The sequence below is a fragment of the Miscanthus floridulus genome, chromosome 8 (genome assembly GCF_019320115.1).
Source record: "Miscanthus floridulus cultivar M001 chromosome 8, ASM1932011v1, whole genome shotgun sequence".
NCBI lineage: Eukaryota > Viridiplantae > Streptophyta > Magnoliopsida > Poales > Poaceae > Miscanthus > Miscanthus floridulus.
Genome location: NC_089587.1, coordinates 53285834 through 53308905, shown reverse-complemented (window position 1 = coordinate 53308905; position 23072 = coordinate 53285834). Strand labels below are relative to the sequence as shown.

The following is a 23072-nucleotide window of genomic DNA, read 5'->3' as shown; positions in this document are numbered from 1 at the left end:
GTAAGAATTGTAAAATCATAATATTTATATGTGTTGACGCAAAGATCGATTACACACCAACAATGTTTACAAGCAAAGATAGCTATTGCGTTTACGTGACAAAGAATGACTAATTTTCCGATAAACTAGTAAAGGAACCGTCGAAGCTTTCGCTCGGGATGGACCTCGTCGAGGCAAGGACGTCGGCAGTCCTAGCAAGTCTACGATGCCATCCTTGGTGAACAACAATATGGGATAGGAAAAGTAGGACAAAAGAGAGACAGTAAATTAGTATTTGTCGATTAGATGTTGATATCTCAATTAGCCATGTATCTATATTTTCTATGGAGTACATACATGTAGTCTTGTTCCATTATAAAACTAATATGATACTATTTTCATATAGTTTCATATGGATAGGTTGGGCCAAAGCTGTCATAGACTGATTCAGGAACAGACCAAAGTTCCAATTTTAGCCTCTAAACACTATCTTTAATTCCATTCTTTTATCCGATACGGTACAATCTGGTACCGGAACATTCCGTTGGAGTGATCGAAAGCATTTTTTATTTATTCCCAAGCCCTACGTGAATATTATTATCTGGGACGATGGGGATTTTCTTGACAAAAAAAAAAGAGATGGGGAAATAGATTTGCAACGGAATGGGGATGCAGGCGTGCACGGGGGCGCACCGGCACCGGCACCGCGACCGACCGGGCAAGCCTGACACTGGCATTCGCCCCTGGCCCTGCTGGCGTGCGACTGCCACTTCCTCGCAACGCCTCGCCATCGCCAGTTGCCGAAGTCCAAACCTAGCCTGAATATCCCCCGACCGCAACGCCGCCGGTCTCCCTCTAGGCGCCCTCGCTCTCCCCCGGATCCTCCGCCGCGCCGCCGCCGCTCCTCTCCCTGGGCCATCCGGCGGAGCGGAGATCCGCCCGTTGGGGGCGCGGATTCGGTCCCTTCCCTTCTCGGTGGTGAGTCCGCTTGCTCCGCATGGATGATGGGCGAGGTGGGGTGGGGGTTCCCTCGAGGTTCCAGGGGTCGGTTTTGTTCTCGATCAAAACCGAACACTTTTACCGCCGCTTTCACGTGCGTGGATTGTTGCGCTGCTTGGTACCCTACCTCCCGGTCCAATCCGTCGGTTGATTCGACGAGGTTCTCCTCCTTTTTTTTTTCTGCAGCGTGCCGTGTTAGATCGCCATTGCTTGCTACCGTAGGACCTGTTAGTTGTCGATTAGGTGATGGACATGGAGTTCAATCTATTTTTGAGAAGAGTTTGCGGGATTCCGTGCAAGTGAGCCCTCGTGTCCCACGCCGAGTCTCGGCCTCTGGGCTGCGGCGGGTTTGGGATTTTTTTTAAATAAATATAGGTTTGGGAGCGTGCGTCCTATGCCAGATTGGCTGATCCCGTCGGGAACACAGGGGTCTCAGGCTCTCAGCCATGTAAGATTTGGTCCGGTTGCCTGTCTTTGGGTGGGATCTATGATCGTTGAATGCTCCCGTTCGATCTGATCCAGGTTTTGATCTAGGCTTGCTCTCCCAGTGCATGCCACATTAGCCGGAAACAATAAATGCCCTAACACCAGATTTTCCAAAAACTTGGGCTGTGGCTGTATATGTAACGGTTATGTCCGACATGTTGGGGGAGCTGTTATTTCAATATCGCTGATTGGAAGAGATCTTGTTCCTTCATTATTGTTTATTTTGTGTTACATATATAGCTTCCCTACTGTTGTGCACTTATTGCTGTTCCGATTTGTGACTACTTGTTATTTAGTCAGCTCTAACATGTTTGATCTTCCTGCAGGTTACTCCCACAGTGAGGGTAACTCGAATAACTGTGAGCGCTACTGTGAGATGTGTGGTGTGCTCTCTTTAGCTTGGTGATCGTCTGTAAAAAAGGAAGTGCTGTTTATTAAGATAAGATCGAAATCAAACCATTGGTTCATGAATGGTTTAGTCATGCTAAGAAAAACAAAGTCCTGATAACACATATACGGTGCATGTGCTAGCTGCCAATATGAATGAAAACGGTGCCATTATTGACCTGAGTTCGGATAGTGATGATGACTCAATTTTCGGTGATGACCACCAGCCAGCATCTGCAATCACAAGGTTTGATAAAAATGAAGGACGTATAATCAATTTTGAGGATGAAGATTGGCAGAGGAGCGCTCCTGCTCCGTCGTCGGTTAGGCCTACTGAGAACAACAATGGTCAATACAGGATTCTTCCAGCATCCGTTACAAATGGTAGAAATGCTGAGAGTAGTCGTTATACAGTTGATTCAGGGGACAGGATTCGTCCCTATCCAAGTTCTCACATGGCTATGCGACAGGGCCTTTCTACCTCCAGTAGAATTGATAGCAGTTCTACAGCTGATGCAAATGACAATAACAAGAGGGTCCTTCCACCATCCTTTTCAAATGGCAACGCATCGAAATCTATGCATCCAATTGCTGCTAGTGAGACACGCAAGCTCCCACCCCATTTTTCCACTACAAGGTCACCAAATGTCGGTGAAAACAGAATGGGGACAAATATTGCCAATGGAAATTTACAACCTTCATCTTCAATAATTGCAAGAGGAAGTTCTAGCACACTTAATACCCAGAAAGTGGATGATGATGGTGCGTACGCTAGCATCACATGATATAATTTTATCGATTATACAAACATTGGAAATGGTTCAGATTTTCTGTAGTAACATTAATCTTCATCCCTTTTTATATGGGCAGATGATGTTGTTGTATATGGAGGTTCTACCTCACATAAGGTACTACCTCCAATGGTTGGAGCAACCAGTTCTAATAACAGTGAAGTTGCTAATGGCTTTGAGACACGCAATCGCCTTAATCCTGAAAATAGGGTCTTAGATTATGATGAGAGGGCAGTATATCAAGAAGCCCTGCAGGTATCTTTGATCATTTATGTGTACATGTTGCTTGCTTCCTGCCCAGCTAATACTGTGGTGTGCTGAATCCAGTTGCAATCTGAATGCATTTGGATTAATAATAATCTCCTCTTCGCTTGAACTTACATCGATGGCAGTTTATATACAATGTAACCATTGTTCTCAGTGCTGGCTTGACTTGATGAATCAGTGGGTGGTAGTGGTAGGCAATATTTTAATTTATCTAATTGGTAGTTTCCCACTTCATCATCAGGATATTCTATAAGGGATAGAGAGAATCACATTAAGTTTATCATGTCGACATGTTTGATTGCTGTATAAATGCTTTCAAAGAAAATAAATTGCATCTTCCAACCTGTTGAATTTGAATAAATCATTCATACAAATATTTACCTTTCATTTTACTTTATGGTTGCTTTTTATGTTGTGACGCTGGTAAAATGATTTAATGGGATTTTTGCATGCTTCATTTACTCTTTCTTGTGTGTGGGGCACTTTTTTAGTAGCAAAGCAGTTCTGATAAATCTAGCATGTCATTTAGAAAATTTGATTATTGGTTAACAAATTAGATTGTCTGATCTCTGGTGGATGATTGTCCCCTTTCTTTATCTCGTGTGATTTACTCTGTTATTTGAAATGTAACAATATGTCCATGCGCAACATGCTTTTCAAAACATAGCTGACTCAACGCCTAAATATTTTAAAACAGTTCTAGCAAACGGGAGACTATCCATTTATCATAATCTGCAGCAACGCCATGTGCAGCCTGAAAGTTTATCCTTGCAATACTTATATTTTGAGTTTCTCATTTTGCTCCTAAGATTATATCCTGATCCATACTTTACCCAAAAAAAAAAGGTTTCAGCTCCATTCGCTAGATCTTTCAGAAAATGAATTGTAAGTGTACTTCAATCAAGGAAGCCAGAGATTGATGGTGCATTTTACATATTTTGATCTGATGATCAGTAAATATGTTTAGCAACTACCGTAGCCATTTACAAATCTTCCTTTTCCGAAGGATTCCATTTTATTTTGTAAACATGTGTCTGTTTTGACTTTTAAGAGCGGCATGCATATTTTGCTTTTTTTTAAAACTTTTGTTATCTGATCTGAGATTTTTTTATTTTTCTCGCTCAACTATGATTTATTTTCCCTCTAGGAATTCTATATTTAAGTACCCAGGTAAACTTTGCTTAGCTATTGCTTGTTATATTTCATTGTACTCTGAGTGTCATCATTCGACTCCATGAATGTCATTGTTTTCAAAATATGTTATGCAGAATATCAGTCGTGAAAAAAGGGAAGATGATCTGCCCGAGGGTGTGCTAGCAGTATCCTCTGCTTAAGCATCAGGTACATGGAACCTTGTATAACTTTTGATTATGTGTCAATTCCTTTTGTGCTGGATATCATGTCCTTACATACCTTTAATACTTGAAAGAAAATGGCGTTGGCTTGGATGGTTTCAAAGGAGAATAGCTCACACTGTGCAGGCGGAATTCTTGCTGATGATCAGGTTATTTCTGATTTCCTTACTTCTTCATAAGCGCTTAGATCTTTCATATTTGTATTCTAACAGTCAAGCAGTTGTGTTGTAACAGGGCCTTGGGAAGACAGTGTCTACTATTGCCCTTATACAAAAACAGAGGAATGAACAGTCGAAAATTTATGTCTGTTGATTCAGATCGTTTGAAATCTGAAGCACTAAACCTTGATGAAGATGATGAGGGAGAACAAGCTGTTAGCAATGAACCTAACAAGGACCAAGGCGCTAGTTCATCAGTCAACAGCTACTGGTACTAGTGCTGAACTTTGTGTTAATCAACCGAATAATGTTCTGAATAAAATGGTTGAAACCAAAGCGGAACGCAAGAAAAAAGCTAAAGCTTCCACATCATCTGCATCCACCTCACGTTCCATGACAAGGCCAGCTGCAGGTACTCTAGTAGTGTGCCCTGCTAGTGTTCTTAAGCAGTGGGCTAACGAATTAACTGACAAGGTTAGTGAAGGTGCTAAATTATCTGTTTTAGTCTACCATGGTGGTGCAAGGACCAAAGATCCAAGTGAGCTAGCAAAATATGATGTAGTTGTCACTACATATACAATTGTGGCCAATGAAGTACCTAAACAGATGGCTGACGATGATGCAGATCAAAAGAACAGTGAAGAACCCTCTGCTGGCAATAAAAGAAAGCCACCAGCAAATATGCAAAACAAGGCTAAGAAAAAAAAGAAACTTAAGGACAAAAACTTTGACCTTGACAGTGGTCCAATTGCAAGAGTGCGGTGGTTTAGGGTTGTGCTTGATGAAGCTCAGACAATAAAGAACTTCCGAACTGTAGTGGCCAGAGCCTGTTGTGGGCTAAGAGCAAAACGAAGATGGTGCTTATCAGGAACACCTATACAAAATGCAATTGATGAGCTGTACAGCTATTTCCGTTTCTTGAAATATGATCCGTATTCCACGTATAACTCATTCTGCACAATGATTAAGCACCCAATTGCTAGAGATGCAGTTCATGGATACAAGAAACTTCAGGCTGTGCTGAGGGTAGTTCTCCTGCGTCGTACAAAAGGTGATAAAAATGGATTTTTACTCAATTTGTCTTCCTGCAGTTATATTTTTTTATGCTACTTAGTCTATGTGCAGCACTTAAATGTTATTTCTACTATTTGTTGCTACAGGACATGTGAAGGGTTTGTTAAAATTTATTTCTTCATTTAAGCTTACATGTAATGTTCGGGGTTAACATTCCAAATCAGCATGTTGTTTTCAGTTTTAGATAGCTTCGTTTAAGATAGTAGAATATTAATCTGTTTCTTGTGCTTTTACTGTTACTGTTACTGTTACTACAGAGCTGTAGCCTGTAAGTCCTTGCTATTTTATTGGGCATTGTTGTCTTTTCTTTTCTATACTTGTCTCTGTTTGTTGTCACGTTATAGTTCCTTTTCGTTGTATATGTGGACTTGGCTGAGTTGATTCTATCTTCCATTTGGTTAAAAACTCTATAATGATTGGATGCTACCTTTTCATGTAGAAACTCTGATTAATGGCAAACCAATAATAAATTTACCTCCGAAGACAATTAATCTGAATAAAGTAGATTTCACACAAGAGGAGCGGTCGTTTTATTTGATGCTGGAGGAACGCTCTCGGCAACAATTCAAGGTTGGTTATGTCTTCAAGTTCCACTTGCTTTATCTTTATTTCCCCCCCTGGACAGTGCCTTGGTGTTGCTACTTTCTCTTAAAACTTGTTGGTTATTAGTTGCCCTGTAGTATACTGTATACATATGCTCAACATCAATGCTGTAATCTAGAGTCATTATTTGGGTTTGTATATTGCTAGCTTTTCCCTCATTTTTCTATTTAAATTGCCTTATGAGTTCATGCTTTTGTATTTATTTAATCTGTACCGATCCAATGCATTGTTGTATATCTAAAGATGTATAGTAGTTTTGATCAGTAGTTAAATATTTGCATCTCATGTTTGCAATGGGAAATCTTGAAATTGAAATGTCTTGATGCTGATGTGTTGCCTGCCCATTCAGGCATTTGCTGCGGCTGGGACACTCAAACAAAACTATGCCAACATCCTTTTAATGTTGCTGCGACTTCGGCAAGCCTGTGATCATCCTATTCTTGTGAAGGGCAATCAGTCAGACTATGGAGGTGATGGTTCTATAGAAATGGCAAAGAAACTTCCTAAGAATGTGGTGATAGATTTGCTTGCAAAACTGGAAGTGGGGTCAGCCTGTAGCTTATGCGATGTAAGCAATCTAATCTCTCGCTGCTATTTTGATGTTCACCTTCTTTCTATCTCCTTTTCCCTTCTTTTTGGGTGTAATCATATGAGCCTCATGTGTACTGCTGGATGTGTGATGAGTTGGATTCATTGAGTTGTTGGTGATGGGCTCCCTTGTAGATTAATTACCCCAACATAGGATGAGTTGTTTAGAAGTTTTGTCCATGTGGTCCCAAATGCAGGTTTTCTGCACTAGCTCCTCCAAACTTTGGGTATGTATACACCTTAAAAACTTCTAAAAAAATCCAGACATTTATGTTAAAATATGTACTAGTTCAAAAAAATGTTGACATGTGCACTGCAAAACATAGTTATGTTTAACAAAGGATGCTTATCTGTTCTCTCTTTGCACAGCACACATTTAGCATATTTTTGCAGAAATAGTTAGTGTAAATTTTTAATATGATTTTTTTAAAGTACGCACATTTGGAAAATCCAATTTAGGTCTGTTCCTTCATTTAAGGTGCAGCCTTTCAGGTGATCCCACTTTGTCATGAATCTACTCCATCAAACTTCATTTTTTAGAAGTTTTTGTCATTGGACATGAACACATAACAAAATGATGGTGAAAACATATTTTATTCTGGGCCATGCTTAAATCTTGTGTCATGTATCTCCGCCTAACATTACCAAGGAGCTGGGCCAAGTTTGCACACATTTAGGAAAGTTTTTTCTTTTCATTTTTTTTCTATTTCCTGGCAGTACAATATGTAAGCGTGTTATTTACAATAGCTGGTTTTGCAAATTTTCATTATACTGCATACACTTTAAAATGTTTTGCTTTCGGCTTATGTTATATTTCTGCAATGAAATTATACCTTTTGCAGGACACACCTGAGGATGCTATTGTGACAATTTGTGGTCATGTTTTCTGCTATCAATGTATACATGAACGAATAACGACTGATGAGACTATGTGCCCTGCCCCTAATTGCAGTAGAACATTAGGTTTTGAGTTGTTATTTTCGTCAGGAGCTTTAAAGATTTGCATCTCTGGCGAATCCAGTTCTGCAGGAGCTAGTTCATCTGCAGATAATGAGTCATCTTCAATCAGTCAAATCAGCTTTGTCTCATCCAAGATACAAGCAGCCATTGATATACTGAATAAAATCATTAACATGAATGCCCTTACTGAAAGTGATACAATGGAATCAAACCGAAGTGGAGTCGCCCCTGTGAAAGCCATTGTCTTTTCCCAGTGGACTGGCATGCTGGATTTGCTGGAGCTTTCACTGAATAACAATCTTATACAGTACAGGAGACTAGATGGAACGATGTCTCTCAATTTAAGAGATAAAGCCGTGAAGGATTTTAACACTGACCCAGAGGTCATTTGTTATGTTAGTTTTTTCACGCCTTTGTTTCTTTTACAGTTTCCAGACATACTAAGCAGAAGTTTTTTCTTTCTTCAGGTTAGAGTTATGATTATGTCACTGAAAGCTGGTAATCTTGGTCTCAACATGGTTGCTGCTTGCCATGTAATTCTCCTTGATCTCTGGTGGAACCCGTATGCTGAGGAACAGGCAGTTGATAGGGCTCACAGGATTGGGCAGACTAGGCCTGTTACTGTATCTCGCTTGACCGTTAAAGATACTGTGGAAGATCGTATTTTAGCTCTGCAGGTAATAATTCTGGTTAAAAATTTTGCTGCTGATGCATCTTTTCCCCTCCTTACAGGCCATTTGCCTGATTAAATTTTTTTTGGAGCATGAGTGCTATGCATTAACATTGTTGTACACATGTTATTTAATCATGTAATGTTTTTTTAAGATGACTGCAATCATTAGATGTTTAGTTGGGGAACTGTTACTAGATCCCACTGGGCCTCAGTATTAACCTGTACTGTCCTTTGAACTCTCTTAATTGAAAGACAGAGCTCCTGCCATTTTTGTTAAAAAAAAGATGTTTAGTTGGTTGCATAATCTGGCCCTCAAGAGAATTGCATGATAACCTGATAGGTGCTTTAATCATGTTTCGCTTGTCACATGTCAGCATAAAGAGAGCCAAGCAAGTGTAACCTAGTTTACTACAAAGCACTTGCGGTACCATGGGAAGTGATCTTGATTCTGATGTAGCCATCCTATCACCCATCAACTCTATGTTCTTATTAAAATTCTGTTACTTGGCTCATCTGACCCTGATATTGGCTTGTTCAACAGGAGGAAAAGAGAACCATGGTGAACTCTGCTTTCGGTGAAGACAAATCCGGTGGCCATGCGGTCCGGCTCACCGTGGAAGACCTACGGTACCTATTTAGGATATGATTGTGAGGGAACCCTCAATGCCTCGGTCAACTTGTTAGGGCATGATGCGTTGTACTACCTTGTATAATCTTATAATCCGGCAAAAGCTGTGTACCGTTGCGAGGCGAGGCCCATGGGTCCATCTCGCATGCCTTGCTGCAGCCCCAGTTTTGTGGTGCTCAGATTGCTAGATGTGTAATCTAGGGCTAGATAGCATGTGTAATATAACCCCCCACCCCGCCTCCCCGGGGCATGGAGGAGAGTTCCACGGTGCCTCTGCTATATGCTTTTCTCCCTGTGAGGAGTCAGCCTAATGTATATACATATTCACCATGTAATGCTTGCCAACTTGCAATGAGTTTTTTTAACGTGCGCATGCTTTGTAGGTCCCGTCTGGCATCTGCCAGCGGGCGAGGGGTATGTTTGGTTTCGTGGCGTTCTTCTAGCCAAGCTAGAATCCGATGCAGGAGGTGCTCGTGGATGGGTTTTCCGGTGGTGCTGGCGGAGCGGGAGATGCTGAGCGCGGAGATGCAGAGGGAGATTCAGCGCCTCGTTGCGCAGATGCCGAGTGTGGAAATGCAGAGGGCTGTAGGAGAGGTGCCGGGGAGAGCGCGTGGTGCCGCCGCCGGCCCAGGCTAGGCGTGCTCCTAGGCGAAGGTTGAAGAGGCGGTGGGGAGAGGGTAGACGGTGAGGAGACTTCACACATGGTGCTTAGCCAAGCCTGGCTCCCTGAGAACGGCCGCCCCCTACGTTTCGAGCAAGCCAGGCATGAGGGTGGTCGGTGGCATTCTAGGCTCTAGCACACAAGCAATCAACATAGCTTGAAGGTGGCTTCCCTGAAGTTTGGTTGGGGTTACTAGGTTAGCCATCCAACTAAGGGGGTGTTTGGTTCCTAGAAAATTTTAGTCCCTTTTCCATCGGATGTTTGGACACATGCATGAAGTATTAAATATAGACGAAAAAAATAACTAATTGCACAGATTATGACTAATTTGCGAGACGAATTTTTTAAGCCTAATTAGTCCATGATTTGACAATGGTGCTACAGTAAATATGTGCTAATGGCAGATTAATTAGGCTTAATAAATTCGTCTCCATCTGTGTAATTATTTTCTAATTAACTCATATTTAGTTCTCCTAAATAGCATCCGAACGTCCGATGTGACATGGACTAAAATTTAGTCCAGGAAACCAAAACCCCCTAAACAGACCTATTGTACCTTCTTTGTCGTGCGAGAAAACTCGAAAGTCAAAACCTCTGGTTCAAAAAAAAAGGTCAGAAACCCTTGTTGGCTCTATCCATATGCCGTGCTACCGTCTAAACGTTGCTGGGGAGGCACGAGGATGTCTATTCACTGACCCTGGCGGACCAGGATCGCCTGCAGTACTGCAACATAAGCTAGTAGTAGCATCTCAACCGTCCAAGCAACCAGCAATGGCTAGGATTGGAGCCCCTTTCTCTCCCATTTTTTTCTCCCCCACGTGCTATCGGTCTATGTTTTTCTCCCCCTATGCGCACGGTGATGTTTGGCTCTGCAAGGAGGATTGCTCGTCATGTGTGAGTCACCAACAGTGCCAGACTCAAGTATGAAAATTACAAAAATATACCATTATGGAGCATATATGTTGAAAATTACAAAAAAAAACATGTAAGGTTGTAACAACTAAATCTAAAAAATCTATACCTAATTCTTAAAGAGCCAAAATTTCTCTTCTATTTTTTTATCTGACCCAACAGTCCGTTCACTTGCTCGCATCCATCTCAACTCACGTCTCTTCACCTCATATCGCTCCGAAAAAAAAGATTCGTCTCCTCGCGCCGCCACATAGGTTCAGTTCCACACCCACTGCTAGAAAAATGATTTTAGAATATAGGGTCAAATCATTTTCGGAGGTAAACACGCCTAGGCGACTGTCTCCGCAAATGATAAGGTCACAATTTTTTTTGGTTTTGGGGGTTTGCGGCACCACTGCTCCTATCCCACACGTAGCGCCGCCACTGAGATGGAGCAGTCTGCGCTGCTTCCTCTTGGGCCCTGCTACTGCGTTCATCGGAGAAGCTGGCGCCGCCGTGTTGGTGGCATTGCCTAAGTTTGCCTCCTGCTTCCTCCTTTAACTTTGCCTAAGTTTTTTTTACATCAATTGGATATTTTGTGCAGTATCTAAAAGTGGAATAAAACAATTTAAATGTGATTAATTTCATGTCTTCCGCTGTAGCAATTGGCATGAGCACGGAAACAAATTGTGTGTCCCGTTGCAACATACGGGTATATTTGCTAGTAAGACAAAGTCACCTACTGGTAGAAAGATTTTTCGAAAATTGTTCCACCAGAAAACGACTATAAGTAAAATGAAATGCAGGAAAAACGATTTTATTTTCACTTAAGCATATGTGTTGAGAAAATTATTTCATAGAAAAATGTTACTTTTGACTATGAATTATTTTGGATTTTTGAAAAACATTTTGTGGCTGAACAACTTAACTGAAAACTGCGCCAACTCTCCAAAAACAGAGACCGATAGCACATGGGGAGAAAAAAATGGGAGAGAAAGGGCTCTGATCCTAGCCATTGCTGGTTGCTTGGACGGTTGAGATACTGCTACTGCACAGCAGTAGCGATCCTGGTCCGTCATCTGGCCTCGTAGCCAGTTGGTTGCGTTCGTAAGAGACCGATAGCACATGGGAGACCGAAAGCGTGCTCATTTCCCTCACCGTTCACCGTTCAAATTTCAAATTTCTTCTTCACGTTTCCGCCCACGAAGAGACAGGATAACAGGAGAGCCAGGGTCGGCCATGGCGAGGCCGAGAGCTACCCACACCGCAGCCTCCCCCAAGCCGAAGCCGAAGGCCAAGCCCAGGTCCAGGGCCAAGCCTAAGGTGGCGACGCCCAGCCCCGTCTCCCTGCTCTCCTCCGGCGTCTCCTCGCCTTCCGCGTGCCGCACGCCGTCCCCTGCCGCCGCCGCCGCCGACCTCAGCTTCCGCCTCTCGCCCTCGTCCCCGCCGGCGAAACCTGGGACCAGGAATTCTACGCCCCTCGCCTCCCCCGCTGCCACGTCCACCATCGGAGACCTGAGGAGCCTCGCCGCGTCCCACCTCGACTCCCTGAAGCGCCGCCTCGACGCGCTCCACGGCGACTACGTCCGCGACCTCGAGGCCTCCCACTCCCGCATCTCCAAGCGCGTCAAGGTGTCTGGTCTCCGTTCCCTGCACCTGCTCTCTCTCTCGTTTGGTTGCTTCGTCGAGTTCATCATGTGTGATAGTGATGACTGATGCCATCTTCTCCGATCCCCGCGTGCCCTGCGCTCAGATGCAGTCCCACGGCTGCCTGCAGCTGGCGGAGGAAGTGGACAAGGAGCAGAAGAAGATGGCCGACAAGATCGCCGAGCATGCGGAGTTGGTGAAGGTACCCCCGATCTCGTTCCTTGCGTGGGTTTGCTATTGCTGTTCGTCATCGTATTGATTACTCGCTTGTTTATCTGAACTCTGAATTTCTGGTGCTTTCCGTGAATCGCAGACCTCGTACAAGAAGTTCGTGGCTGAGGTGCAGGCATCCACATCTCGTGGTACTTTGCAGACGGAAACAACATATTTCTCTGAATTTCAGTTCAGTTCCATGTGTTTCTCTTCAACATGTTTTGTTCTAACTTTGGTGGTGGCGACCAGTGTGCAAGGTGACCGTCCCTGAGATGGCAAAGTCCGTGGAGAGGACTATTGATGGCTTGCGCAGTCGCTACAACATCTCCGCTCCATCAGCTTAGCCGGCGATTCGGGCTGTGTTCATACATACGAACTGAGTAGGTAAAATCATTTATCCACCACATGTTGTTCACTGCCGTATATCTGATATTTCTAGTGATTGTTGGGTGTCGAAAGGAGTAGCACGTACATGTGATGGATGATGGATACTGCTCTAGTGCTCTGGCTCTGCCTGGAGCTACATCGTCATGCTGGGGTGGGGTGGGGGGGGGGGGGGGGGGGGGGGGGGGGGGCAGTGTTGTGATGTCCTGGTACTATATTAGTGTTGTTTGTATGCTTGATTGACGAACCTACCACACAGCTGTACTTGTAGCTGGTTATACTGCTGGTTGACAATACCATGCACTCCGAGTTTGTATGTTCCGAAAAGAAACTTGGATACTGTATTTACTTGTTTGTCTAGAATTGCATTTGAGAACTACTATGAATTTTGATTTGGGACTAACAACTAGCTAGTTTGTCAAATAAGAGTTTCTGACTTCATCAGTGGGAATTTGGTCAAACGAGAGGTGAGGGACTTATCCATGTCAAGGGATAGGATACCCTAGACTTTTGCTTTTTCTAGCCATGGCCATTTTTATTCTAAATCAGAACTCGTACGGTTTAATTTCATAAATCAGGACCATGTCATTTACTGGATGTAGCAATTGCCTTTTCAGAAATTTCAGCATGATAACACTGTACGCAAATAACATATATGAATGATCTGTTCCGTAAAAAAAGCATAAATCAAGGTCCTTACTCCTTAAATTGCTTGGAAGTATCATTATTATTTTTGCTTGGAGGTGTCATCACGCTAATGATGTTGGGATTTTTATGTTTAGGATGTTCTGTTGGGCAAATCAAATTTTCTAACAAATGGGTTTGCGAGATGTTCCTAGTTTTCTAAAAAATATCCACCTTGTTCGTCCTTCCTGCCAATGTTTTGTCAGAATTGAATAATTAAATGTTATAATGGCATGCATTGTTACGATTCCTTAGAACACTGTTTGCCAGCTTCTCGTTTGATGTTTTTGTTACACGCAGTAGTCAGCCGCTCAGGCTCAGCCCCACCTGGCTGATTCTTGTTTGTTTATTCTTGATCAGGTGCCGTTATCCACATCAATTGAGGTCAGCTTGTTGAGTTCTTCGATCGGCTTCGCAGAAGGGACATGCACATTTGTACATAATATAACCGTTGCACGAGTACATGAGATAGTTCTTTGCTACATCTCCATTTTTCAGATATTCCGAAAAATCAATAATAGTTACTCCGGTCCCTGGAACCTGTTTTTGCTTCGTTGCATCTCTTGTGCATCCCGTAAGATGCTACTGTCGATGTACCTTCCAGGATCAGAACATCTAATTTTGATGAATCATGTTTGTTCTAGTAGTACATTAGCTATCGCCTGAAGCCTGAATGATCAGTTGTTATATGACCAAAACGCGGCTCTTGGTTTGTTCTCCGCAGGGGTAATTTCAGTTCGTACCTGTCAGTTGATTTTCACTCAGTTGTCTGAATCTCCTGTGGGACTGGAGCAGGCCTACACACATTTGTGCCCCAAAACAGACTCTGTACAACTTGCTGCTTGCTGCTTACATCCAGTCCATGCTTGCTGCTTGCATCCAGTCCACAACTAATCCAATGAACCTTCAGATTTCTTTTGATTAAGAAGCTTGCTCCGCTCGCTCGCCGCTACTAACGGGTTGCCTTCTTTTAGCTAATAAGGGGATGTTTGGTTATGGGCCAGGCTGCGCCACCACTAAGTTGCGGCGAGTTGTGGCGGCGGCGTAGAAATCGTTCGCCACAAAGTGCGGCGGCCAATGAGCGTTGTGGCGTTGTGGCTGCCCTGGTCTACGTGTAAACCAAACAGGAGCCTTACGAATTGTGGCGTGCCATAAACTGTGGCTAGGCGAGCTGTGGCCGGAATCCAAACAGCCCTAAGATGTTTTAGTTTCTAAGTTTGAATGAAAAGTCTAAAAGCGCAGATTAGCCACGCAGCTTGGATAAGGGTTTTCCCGTCTTCTGCTATCACAATGCTTTATGGTTGAAAACGGTCGGGATATATCCCGTTCCGTTCCGCCCCGATTTCTACATTTAACCCAATCGTATTCGTATTTTCGGACAAAAACGGAATCGGTATGGAAAACGGGACACGAAATTCGAAATCGGGATGAAATCGGTTTGGGCCCTATCCCGATCGTTTTCGCATATCCCGTTTTTATTTCGGGATATCCCGTATACGCAAAGCGGACATTCCGAATTTACTTCTTACCCAGCCCAGCCAGCGGCCCAGCCAGCAACTCGAGCAGCCAGCGGAGCGTCCCAGCCAACAACTCGAGCAGCCAGCGGCCCAGCTAGCGACTCGAGCAGCCAGCGGAGCGGCCCAGCCAGCAACTCGAGCAGCCAACGGCCCAGCCAGCGACTCGAGCAGCCAGCGGCCCAGCCACAGCCAGCGACTCGAGCAGCCAACGGCCCAGCCAGCAACTCGAGCAACTCGGGAAGTGCTGCTGAAATATAACCTGTTGGCTAGCCCAAATGTCTCTAAATATTTAGACATGTTGCCTATTTATCAATTGTCATGGTGAATTGGTGATTTGTGTATCAATGTATGTGTACAAGTGAATTGTGCATGACCATGTGTGGTTGTGTCGGACTGTCGGTATCGGACTGTTGGCATGTTGTCATGCTCAACTAGGTTCTACGGGCCGGTGTTTCCGTTTTGCTTTTCGTATTCCGACCGTGTTCGACATGTTCCCGACCGAATTAGTTCGTTTTCGATATCCCGTTAGTTCGTTTTCGTGTTCGTTTCCGACCTTCCCGAATTCGATTTCGTTTTCGTATTGAAATGTAACCGCTTTCAACCCTACGATGCTTTGGGTTGGGTTCGTCCGGCAGGTGCTGCTGCTGCGACGCAGTGAACACTGAATAGCGTCACAATGCATGGGCTGGGCCGAAATGAGTTGTATGGGCTGGGTCACTGGGTGGAAATGGGGGCGGGTCGGGGCGGGTTGGGTTCACTGCAAATGCGGGTTGGGGCGGGTCGGACTGGGTTACCCTGGGCACGTCGGGTCGCTGCTGTCCGCTCCCGGCTCCCGCAGAAAGGGAAAGGCAACGCCGCCGGCCGGCCGCCCCGTTCCCGCGCGACCTCCTCCAACGACGTTCGTCGATCCAGGTGCGCCTCCTCTAGCTCCCCTGCCCCCATCTATCCCCCGCATCATCCCCTTCCCTGCCGAAGTACTGCGCGCGCCCACCTCGTATTTTGCCGCCGCCACCCTGGCCGCCGGGAGTCGCTAGCGGCGGGGACCCGTGCTGGGGTTGCGCGGGTGCCACCCCCATATTCCTCTTGGCGCCGTATACCTTGTATTTTGTTCCGTAATTAAGTGATGATTTTTGGGGCATCGATTTTTCATTTTGCTCGATCTGTTTTATGATTATAATTGTATGTAGTCCTATTCTTTCTCCATTATTATGAAGGTTGGCCCCATTACTGGTAGTCTCGCTTAGTCTCTTTTACAATTGTGTATGTACGTATCGGTTATGGGTGTCTACCGGTCTATAGAGTACATATGATCCATTTTTTTTACATAAGTTTAGCCAAGTTTAGTGGAAGGTAGTTCACTCTGAACTCTGAAGCACAGACTCCAGGAAGTTAAACTATAGTTTTCTTTCAGTTTCAGCGCTGGTAGTGTGGGATCTGCATTTCTGTTTTTTCTTTTCTTGACCAGGTTCTGCTGCATTGCTATGAACAGCGTGAGTGTGAGTATGAGTTACATGGAGTTGAATATCAGCCCATTGCTGGCGGGGTCTTTCATTTGAAAATACGTATATCGATCTGATTTCTCATGAGTTTAGCCCCTTTTTCAAACAAAGAGTGTCGGTGTAGTTTGTTTTATCTTTTGGCAAGCACATCTCTTCTTTTTTGCCAAAAAGAAAACTTTGAAAGTGCCGCTGCCACCATTTTCCTGAAAATAAGCGCTGCAAACTTCAAATATCCTAAACGGCCAAATGGCTTAACAATTTGGGCCATAACGCGTGTTTGCATGGACGATGTTCTCTATGTCCTGAGGTCAAAAGCCCCTGCAGAGCTCACTTGAGCCCAGACGATGAACTGGGCGGGCTCCAGCATGCGCACCCCCCAACACTCACCAACCCACAGATCCATCCAGCTCCAACCTAACCCTACTTAGATCCCACCTTTGCGGCTCGCAGCACTGTTGGAATGTGCGCTTCGATCCTCAAATCTGCCCTGATTCAACACCAGGTTCTGCTGACTTCCCTTGTCTGGTGTGGTGGCGCGCTTGCGTTCCTTTCTTCACAGATCCCTTGGTGCTCAGTGGTGGATTGGCGCTGCTGCTTTGCAGATCCGACGGCAGTGGGATCACTGACTGAGAAGGCAGCAATCCGTTGGGAGCCGAGGTGAGTTCATCTTGTTCTTCCCCTTTTCTTCCTTTTCTTCTCATCCTGTGAACTATGTGCTCCTGCTCTGTTAGTGGTGTCGCTGATTGCTACAAAACCTAGATGGCATGCCTTGTTATGTTTTTAAACAAAATTAAATTGTGTCCACATATATATATATATTTTCCAAATGGCAGGTGGAGATATGCATATCTGTATTGGTGCTACATAACAGTTGAATGGGCCTTTTCGGAAATAAATATTATCAATGTTCAATTGCACAACAAGATGTCTGATGCTTGACCGAGGGATCATTTCTATATGGGGCTGTTTGGATCCCTGTAATTGAATCTCATTCCATGAATGGTTATAGCAATTCTTTTAACAAAGATGATTATAGCAATTAGATTCCACGAGAAATGGGTTACCTAGAATTTGATTCAATTCATTTTTTTTTTGTTTGGTTGGACATGGAAACTTTTTCTTAGAATTAAATTCCAATTTTTGTTTGGCTGATTCTTAGAGTTTTGTTAATTGGCGGTGGGTATCAAAAGCACCAGGAAGTGGGAACCGAGCGTAGCATCCTGGTACAACCATAGTTTCCCACTACTGATTTTAAGTAACAGCACTAACCAAGTGATGGATTCTCTAGAATGATTTAACCAACTACTGGTGAAGCAATACTCAGCTGTCAGGTGAAAGAGTGCAGACATGGAATTAACCGAAACAGGAGAAGTATTTTCAAGAACGAATGAAATTTTGCATATCTCAGGGGAAGTAAAATGGTAAGTCTTGGGGGAGCGATAACTGAAAGAGGGGAGACTTTATGAGCTGCAGTCTCTAGAATGAATAACATTGCAAGGCCTTTTGCATTTCTCCGATGCTGGGTGAGTAACTGGAGAACAGATGCTGGTGTATTAGTCGACCCAAACCATTGGACGAAGAGGAGGGAGGCGGGCGGCGAGGTGAGGGTTAATCTGGTAGGGCCAACAAATCTTGGGGACTCCACCGACCTCTCCATGGGCAGCCTCCATGTCGCCAGCTGGGCATGGGCTGCTGCCACCGCGCCGGAGTGGGGCGGGCGCCACTGCCGCTGCATCTGCCACAGGGCACCGCTGGCCTGCCCCTGCACGGCAGCATCCTCCCTCAGCGCGGGGCAGCTCCTGGTCGAGACGGAGCACAAGTGGTTCTAGGATTGCCACATCGGCGGCAGGGTGAGGGATTGCACTAGGGAGATGGAGGTGGTGGTGCATGTCGTGCAGGTGGCCCGTGTGCAGAACTCGCTTCTAGGATGGTAGGAGGACGCGGACGTCTCGCTCAGATCTGGTGATGGATGGAGGAAGGGCCCTATTGAAGGGCTGGCACTAGGAAACCCTACCTGCCATGGCCCTGAGAGCAGAGCTCGGGAATCAGGATGAGGGCATGGGGCGAGTCAGGGGCGTGGGGAAGGGATGGAGAATCAATTTCCATATATAAGCCCGTGAATTGGTTGTTGGCCCTCATCTTCTAGGATTCAAAGCTCTGGAATGTTACTTTATAATTCCTGTGTGGAGCCAAACAGACTGGTGTGCAAACTGACTCAAATTCAGATGAATTCTGACAATCCAAACAGGCCCTATGTGTGTTCTATACTTCGATGTTAAACCTTACTTTGTGGTCTATGCTATTGACTTCGCCCTACCTTGAATTTATTCTGTCCTCTGTCATTAATTGGGCGCTTGGAGACTTGAAGTTGCTTAGAGAATACTATGTGTTAGCTTTATAGTTGTAGCTGTCTGTGTGCATGAAGTGGTGGTGATTGCAAGTATGTCCTTGTTAATAAATACCCCCTCCGTTCCAAATTATAAGTTACTTTGACTTTTTTGGTTCATCCATTTTGCTATGTATCTAGACATATTATTTATCTAGATGCGTAGCAAAATTGATGTACTAAAAAAGTCAAAGCGACTTATAATTTGGAACGGAGGGAGTAGTAAGGATGGGTGGGAGTTAATGGCTATCTGCTTTGCGTTTGGCACCTTGATGTCCTTGTAGTAGTTAGCTTCTGCACTTATTGTTTGTTTGTGCAGAATGCTTCTGGCATTTTATGCTGAGAGGTTTTCTGTGGAGTTCAGCTTTCAGTGGAACCTCTTGACATTTCCTCATGGCGATTAAGCATTTTTATTATGGTGTTTGTCATTCTGTTTAATTTAGATTAAATGTTGTTTGAGAAAGTAACGTGAAGAGAGGCAGAGGAAGACCGAAGTTGACTTGGGTAGAGGCAATAAAAGGAGACTTGAAAGGATGGAATATACCCAAAGACTTAGCCTTAGATAGGAGTGCTTGGAAGACAGCTATTCACGTGCCTGAACCTTGATTGCTTCTGTTGGGTTTCAACTCTAGCCTACCCCAACTTGTTTGGGACTTAAAGGCTTTGTTGTTGTTGTTGTTGTTGTTGTGTTTGAGAAAGTTAATAATATTGGGTTATCTGCAGATATGGATCAGTTGGACGAGCATGACAGTGATGACATGAAAGTAGGAGCAGCTTCTGATGGCCCCTCCAGACTCAGAAAGAAGAGGTCCAAGGTTTGGGACGAGTACAAGCCCATCATTGTAGATGGAGCAATTCAGAGCGCGGAATGTCGCTACTGCCATATTCGCATGAGTTGCAGAGGTGCTGATGGTCAATCCAATGGGACAAGTCATTTGTGGCGACACCAGAAAATTTGCCGAGCAAAAGATGGGTCTTGTCCAAGCCCATTTCAACAGGACGCAGACTTGCCATATGGTATGCTTTAGCTACTGACTAGTTCTTAAGAGAGATGCCAATTTTCATTTCAAGCAGCTAATACAACTGTAGACTGCATAATGATATTATGTGGTATTATGTATTTTGTAAGCTTCACTACATTGATCATCAGATGCTATAATTTTTTGTAGAAGTTTCTAGTTCCTTAATTAGTATGGAAGCTTTTATGCCTTTACAATGGGACTGTCATTTCATGATGATTACCATTTTAAAGATAAAATATTTTCTTACATTTTTTTACTTTTAGTTCTGCGCTCCTACTTTAATGTTGTGAAGGATATTAAGTGGTTAGTGCTTGTTTAATCTGTCTCAGTGGCCGAGTTAAAAAGAAGCATTTTTAGAACACTTAAAAGATGCATTGTTAACACAGAGGAGCATACAATAGACTATGTACAGTGCATTGGCCTCTCATTTTTCTTTATTTCATAAATTTCGTGGTTTGTTAGTCTGTATGTTGTATGAAGCTAAAATCCTGCTTTCTTCATGGAAAATTTTGTCTTTCATTTTTTGTGCATATTATGACTGAACTATTCAAACTTTGTACATTATACATGTAGTGGTGAATGAAGTAGAGCCGGTGGACCAAATTCTTCCAGATTCACTTGATGAGATAAAGTTGTTGACTCATAGTGAGAATAGCAAATTCAGGTCAAAGGTCTGGAAGGATTTTATACCATTCTATGTTCAAGGGAGAGTCCACGGTGCTGACTGTGTCCATTGCCACAAGCGACTCAGTGCAGATAAAGGTAGAAGCCATTTGAACCGGCATACTCAGACTTGTCCAGCACGGAGTGGAAATAGCCTAAATCATCAGAAAGGTGTGTTGTTCCAGTCCAGTATACCAAGATCTAAATCTAGCCTTCAAGACGAGCTATCACCTGCATTGACAAATGGCAAAGTTCAGATTGCAGAATATGCTAGTAAGTTCCTCAAAGGCATCTCAGGCGAACGTCATGTTCTAGCTTTACCAGCAATGGATGATATGAGTCCCTCAGAGCAAAATACCTCATCAGCTCAGACTGCTACTGATATAACCAGGAAACCTGACCAAGAAGCATCTTATCAAGAGTTAACTAGAATGATTATTTCACATGGCTATCCCTTGTCGATTGTCGAGCATGAAGGAATGAGAAGGTTTGCAAAGAGCCTAAACCCCACATTTAGCATGGCTTCAAGCATTGATATAGAAGAGTATTCAACTCTTTTGTTTCAGAAAGAAAAGGCTGACCTTAAGGAAAGAATTGCACTCTTGTCCCATCGGGTTTCCTTGTCAGCAAGTGTTTGGGCTCCTCATGGAGCTGAGGCCTCAGTGAAGTATCTCTGTTTGGCAGTGCATTTTATTGATTCTGACTGGAAACTTCAAAGGAAAACCATCAAATTTGGTGTGTTTTGGTCCTCACCTACTAGTTTGGAAAGGATGATACAGTTTAAGGAGGCCTGTGTGCTAGATTCTGATATTGGACCATTTAATGTCATACAGGAAGCTATAAGAGATTGGAATCTTGATCAGAAGCATTTCAGCTTGACGTCTGGCAGTGAAATTAGAAATGATGAGGGAACCGCAAAGCTGATGGACTTGCTCATCCAAAGGAAATGCCTTCCTATTAGAGGTGAGCTATGCAATATCGCTTGTGTGAATGATGTGCTTAACAGCATTGTCTCAAAAGGGCAACCAGTGCTTTATCATGTTGGTAACATACTAGAGAAATTTATTCAGGCACATATGTCCTCATCTCTGACTCGACAGCAACTTCTAGAAGTTGTTGCACATATGGGATTGAAGTGCCCACAGGAAGATGCTAAATGGTGGCACAGAATTTACTTTAGGCTTGAAGTTCTTCTGCATTTCAAGAAGTCATTTCCCTCTGAAGAATTGTTATCTGCAGAAGATAACAAAACTGTTGAGTGTGTTTGCAGGATACTCAGGGCTTTTTATCGTGCTGTTGAAGTGATTTGTGGTCCTGTTTGCCCCACAGCAAATATGTACTTCAATGAACTGTGGAAAGTTAGAACAGCTTTGCAAGAAGAAGCATCAACTGATCACACTGAACTTGCTAACATGGTTTGGGAGATGCAGGAAGCATTCAATGAGTATTGGCAAAATTCATACGTGTGGCTGTCGATACCTGTTGTTCTTGACCCCAGATTCAAAATGACTTTTATCCAGTTCCGGTTGAAGCGAGCTTTCGGTACCGATGCAGAAAAGTATGTATCTGCCATTCGTGATACAATAAGGGAGCTGTTCCATGAATATTGTGGTCTTTCAGATAACTTGGGTGCCGATACATCAGCTCGTGAAGCTCGTGATGTTGAGTTGGATGGATTTGACAGTGATTCATTGGAAGATTGGGATGAGCATCTTAATGCACAGACAAGGAATCAACAATTGACTGAACTTGACAACTACCTTGAAGATGGTCTTGTCCCAAGAAAGGATGATTTTGATATTCTGAACTGGTGGATGAGTAATTCTACAAAGTATCCAACCCTTTCAGTTATGGCATGTGATGTCCTGGCAGTGCCAGCTTCTGCTGTTAATTTTGAGGCCGCGTTAAGCGGTGAGGTAAATGTAATACATAAGCAATGGAGCACATTAAGTATCAAAACAATCGAGGCTCTTGTATGTACCCGAGATTGGGTTAAATAGAATGGTAAGCTCTTCACTTTGGTTGTTCAGTTGATTTCTTGTTTCAGTTTTGTAAGGAAGCATTGCTTTATTGGTTTGTCTTATTTAGCATCTTAATTGTCAATTCTCGATAAAATTTGATAGTGCACAGTTGAAACATTTCCACTTGCACCTGCACTAATATATCTTATTAGCTAGACAATCACAGTATCCATTTTTTCTTACTGGATACTGGATGGTTACTGAAAAATAATCATCAATAGGATCTGCAGTATCTTATAGAAATAAAGGGGTTTGTTCTCAGCTAACACAATATTGAAACTGTGTTAACTTCTGGTTCCTCCCCCTTTTATTTTTTTTGCGCTTGTGTGCGTACATGTTGAAACGATGCATATCCATAGTGAATCTATAGACATACTTCGACACAAAAGGTGAGATGTAAACTTGTTTTGTAGAAGTTTATACAAAAATAAAAAATTTCAGGTGCACCTGCACTAGAAGACAAATTCCCAAGAATTTTGTCTTGTAGTGCATATGCACCTGAAATTTATCATTTTTGTATGACTTTTTTCTAGATT

General features: G+C 43.6%; 3 protein-coding genes across 7 annotated transcripts; all 3 read left to right on the top strand.

The window, feature by feature from the left end:
- Positions 1-711: 711 nt before the first annotated feature.
- LOC136476388 (helicase-like transcription factor CHR28) lies at positions 712-9283 on the top strand. Its single transcript, XM_066474204.1, is given in 14 exon segments — positions 712-957; positions 1791-2613; positions 2722-2897; positions 4178-4234; positions 4236-4250; positions 4339-4413; positions 4499-4558; positions 4560-4624; positions 4626-5473; positions 5936-6066; positions 6449-6667; positions 7530-8030; positions 8115-8324; positions 8862-9283. Coding segments are annotated over 13 exon segments (3072 nt in total). The 5' UTR covers positions 712-957; positions 1791-2003; the 3' UTR covers positions 8967-9283.
- A 2204-nt stretch (positions 9284-11487) lies between these two features.
- On the top strand, positions 11488-14659 carry LOC136472063 (uncharacterized). Of its 4 annotated transcripts, none has more exons than XM_066469796.1 (5): positions 11488-12132; positions 12260-12349; positions 12461-12509; positions 12610-12744; positions 13789-14659. In XM_066469796.1, exons 1-4 carry the CDS (start codon positions 11626-11628, stop codon positions 12702-12704), a joined length of 741 nt encoding a protein of 246 aa, XP_066325893.1. In that variant the 5' UTR covers positions 11488-11625; the 3' UTR covers positions 12705-12744; positions 13789-14659. The 4 variants fall into 4 exon arrangements, 3 of the variants coding, with proteins under 3 accessions (XP_066325893.1, XP_066325892.1, XP_066325891.1); XM_066469795.1 differs by having other exon boundaries at positions 12254-12349; positions 12610-12740; XM_066469794.1 differs by having other exon boundaries at positions 12254-12349.
- Positions 14660-16967: 2308 nt separating this feature from the next.
- LOC136472062 (zinc finger BED domain-containing protein RICESLEEPER 1-like) lies at positions 16968-22515 on the top strand. Of its 2 annotated transcripts, none has more exons than XM_066469793.1 (3): positions 16968-17101; positions 19554-19847; positions 20426-22515. In XM_066469793.1, exons 2-3 carry the CDS (start codon positions 19556-19558, stop codon positions 22513-22515), a joined length of 2382 nt encoding a protein of 793 aa, XP_066325890.1. In that variant the 5' UTR covers positions 16968-17101; positions 19554-19555. The 2 variants fall into 2 exon arrangements, with proteins under 2 accessions (XP_066325890.1, XP_066325889.1); XM_066469792.1 differs by lacking the exon at positions 16968-17101 and adding an exon at positions 17347-17421.
- The last annotated feature ends 557 nt before the right edge of the window (positions 22516-23072 follow it).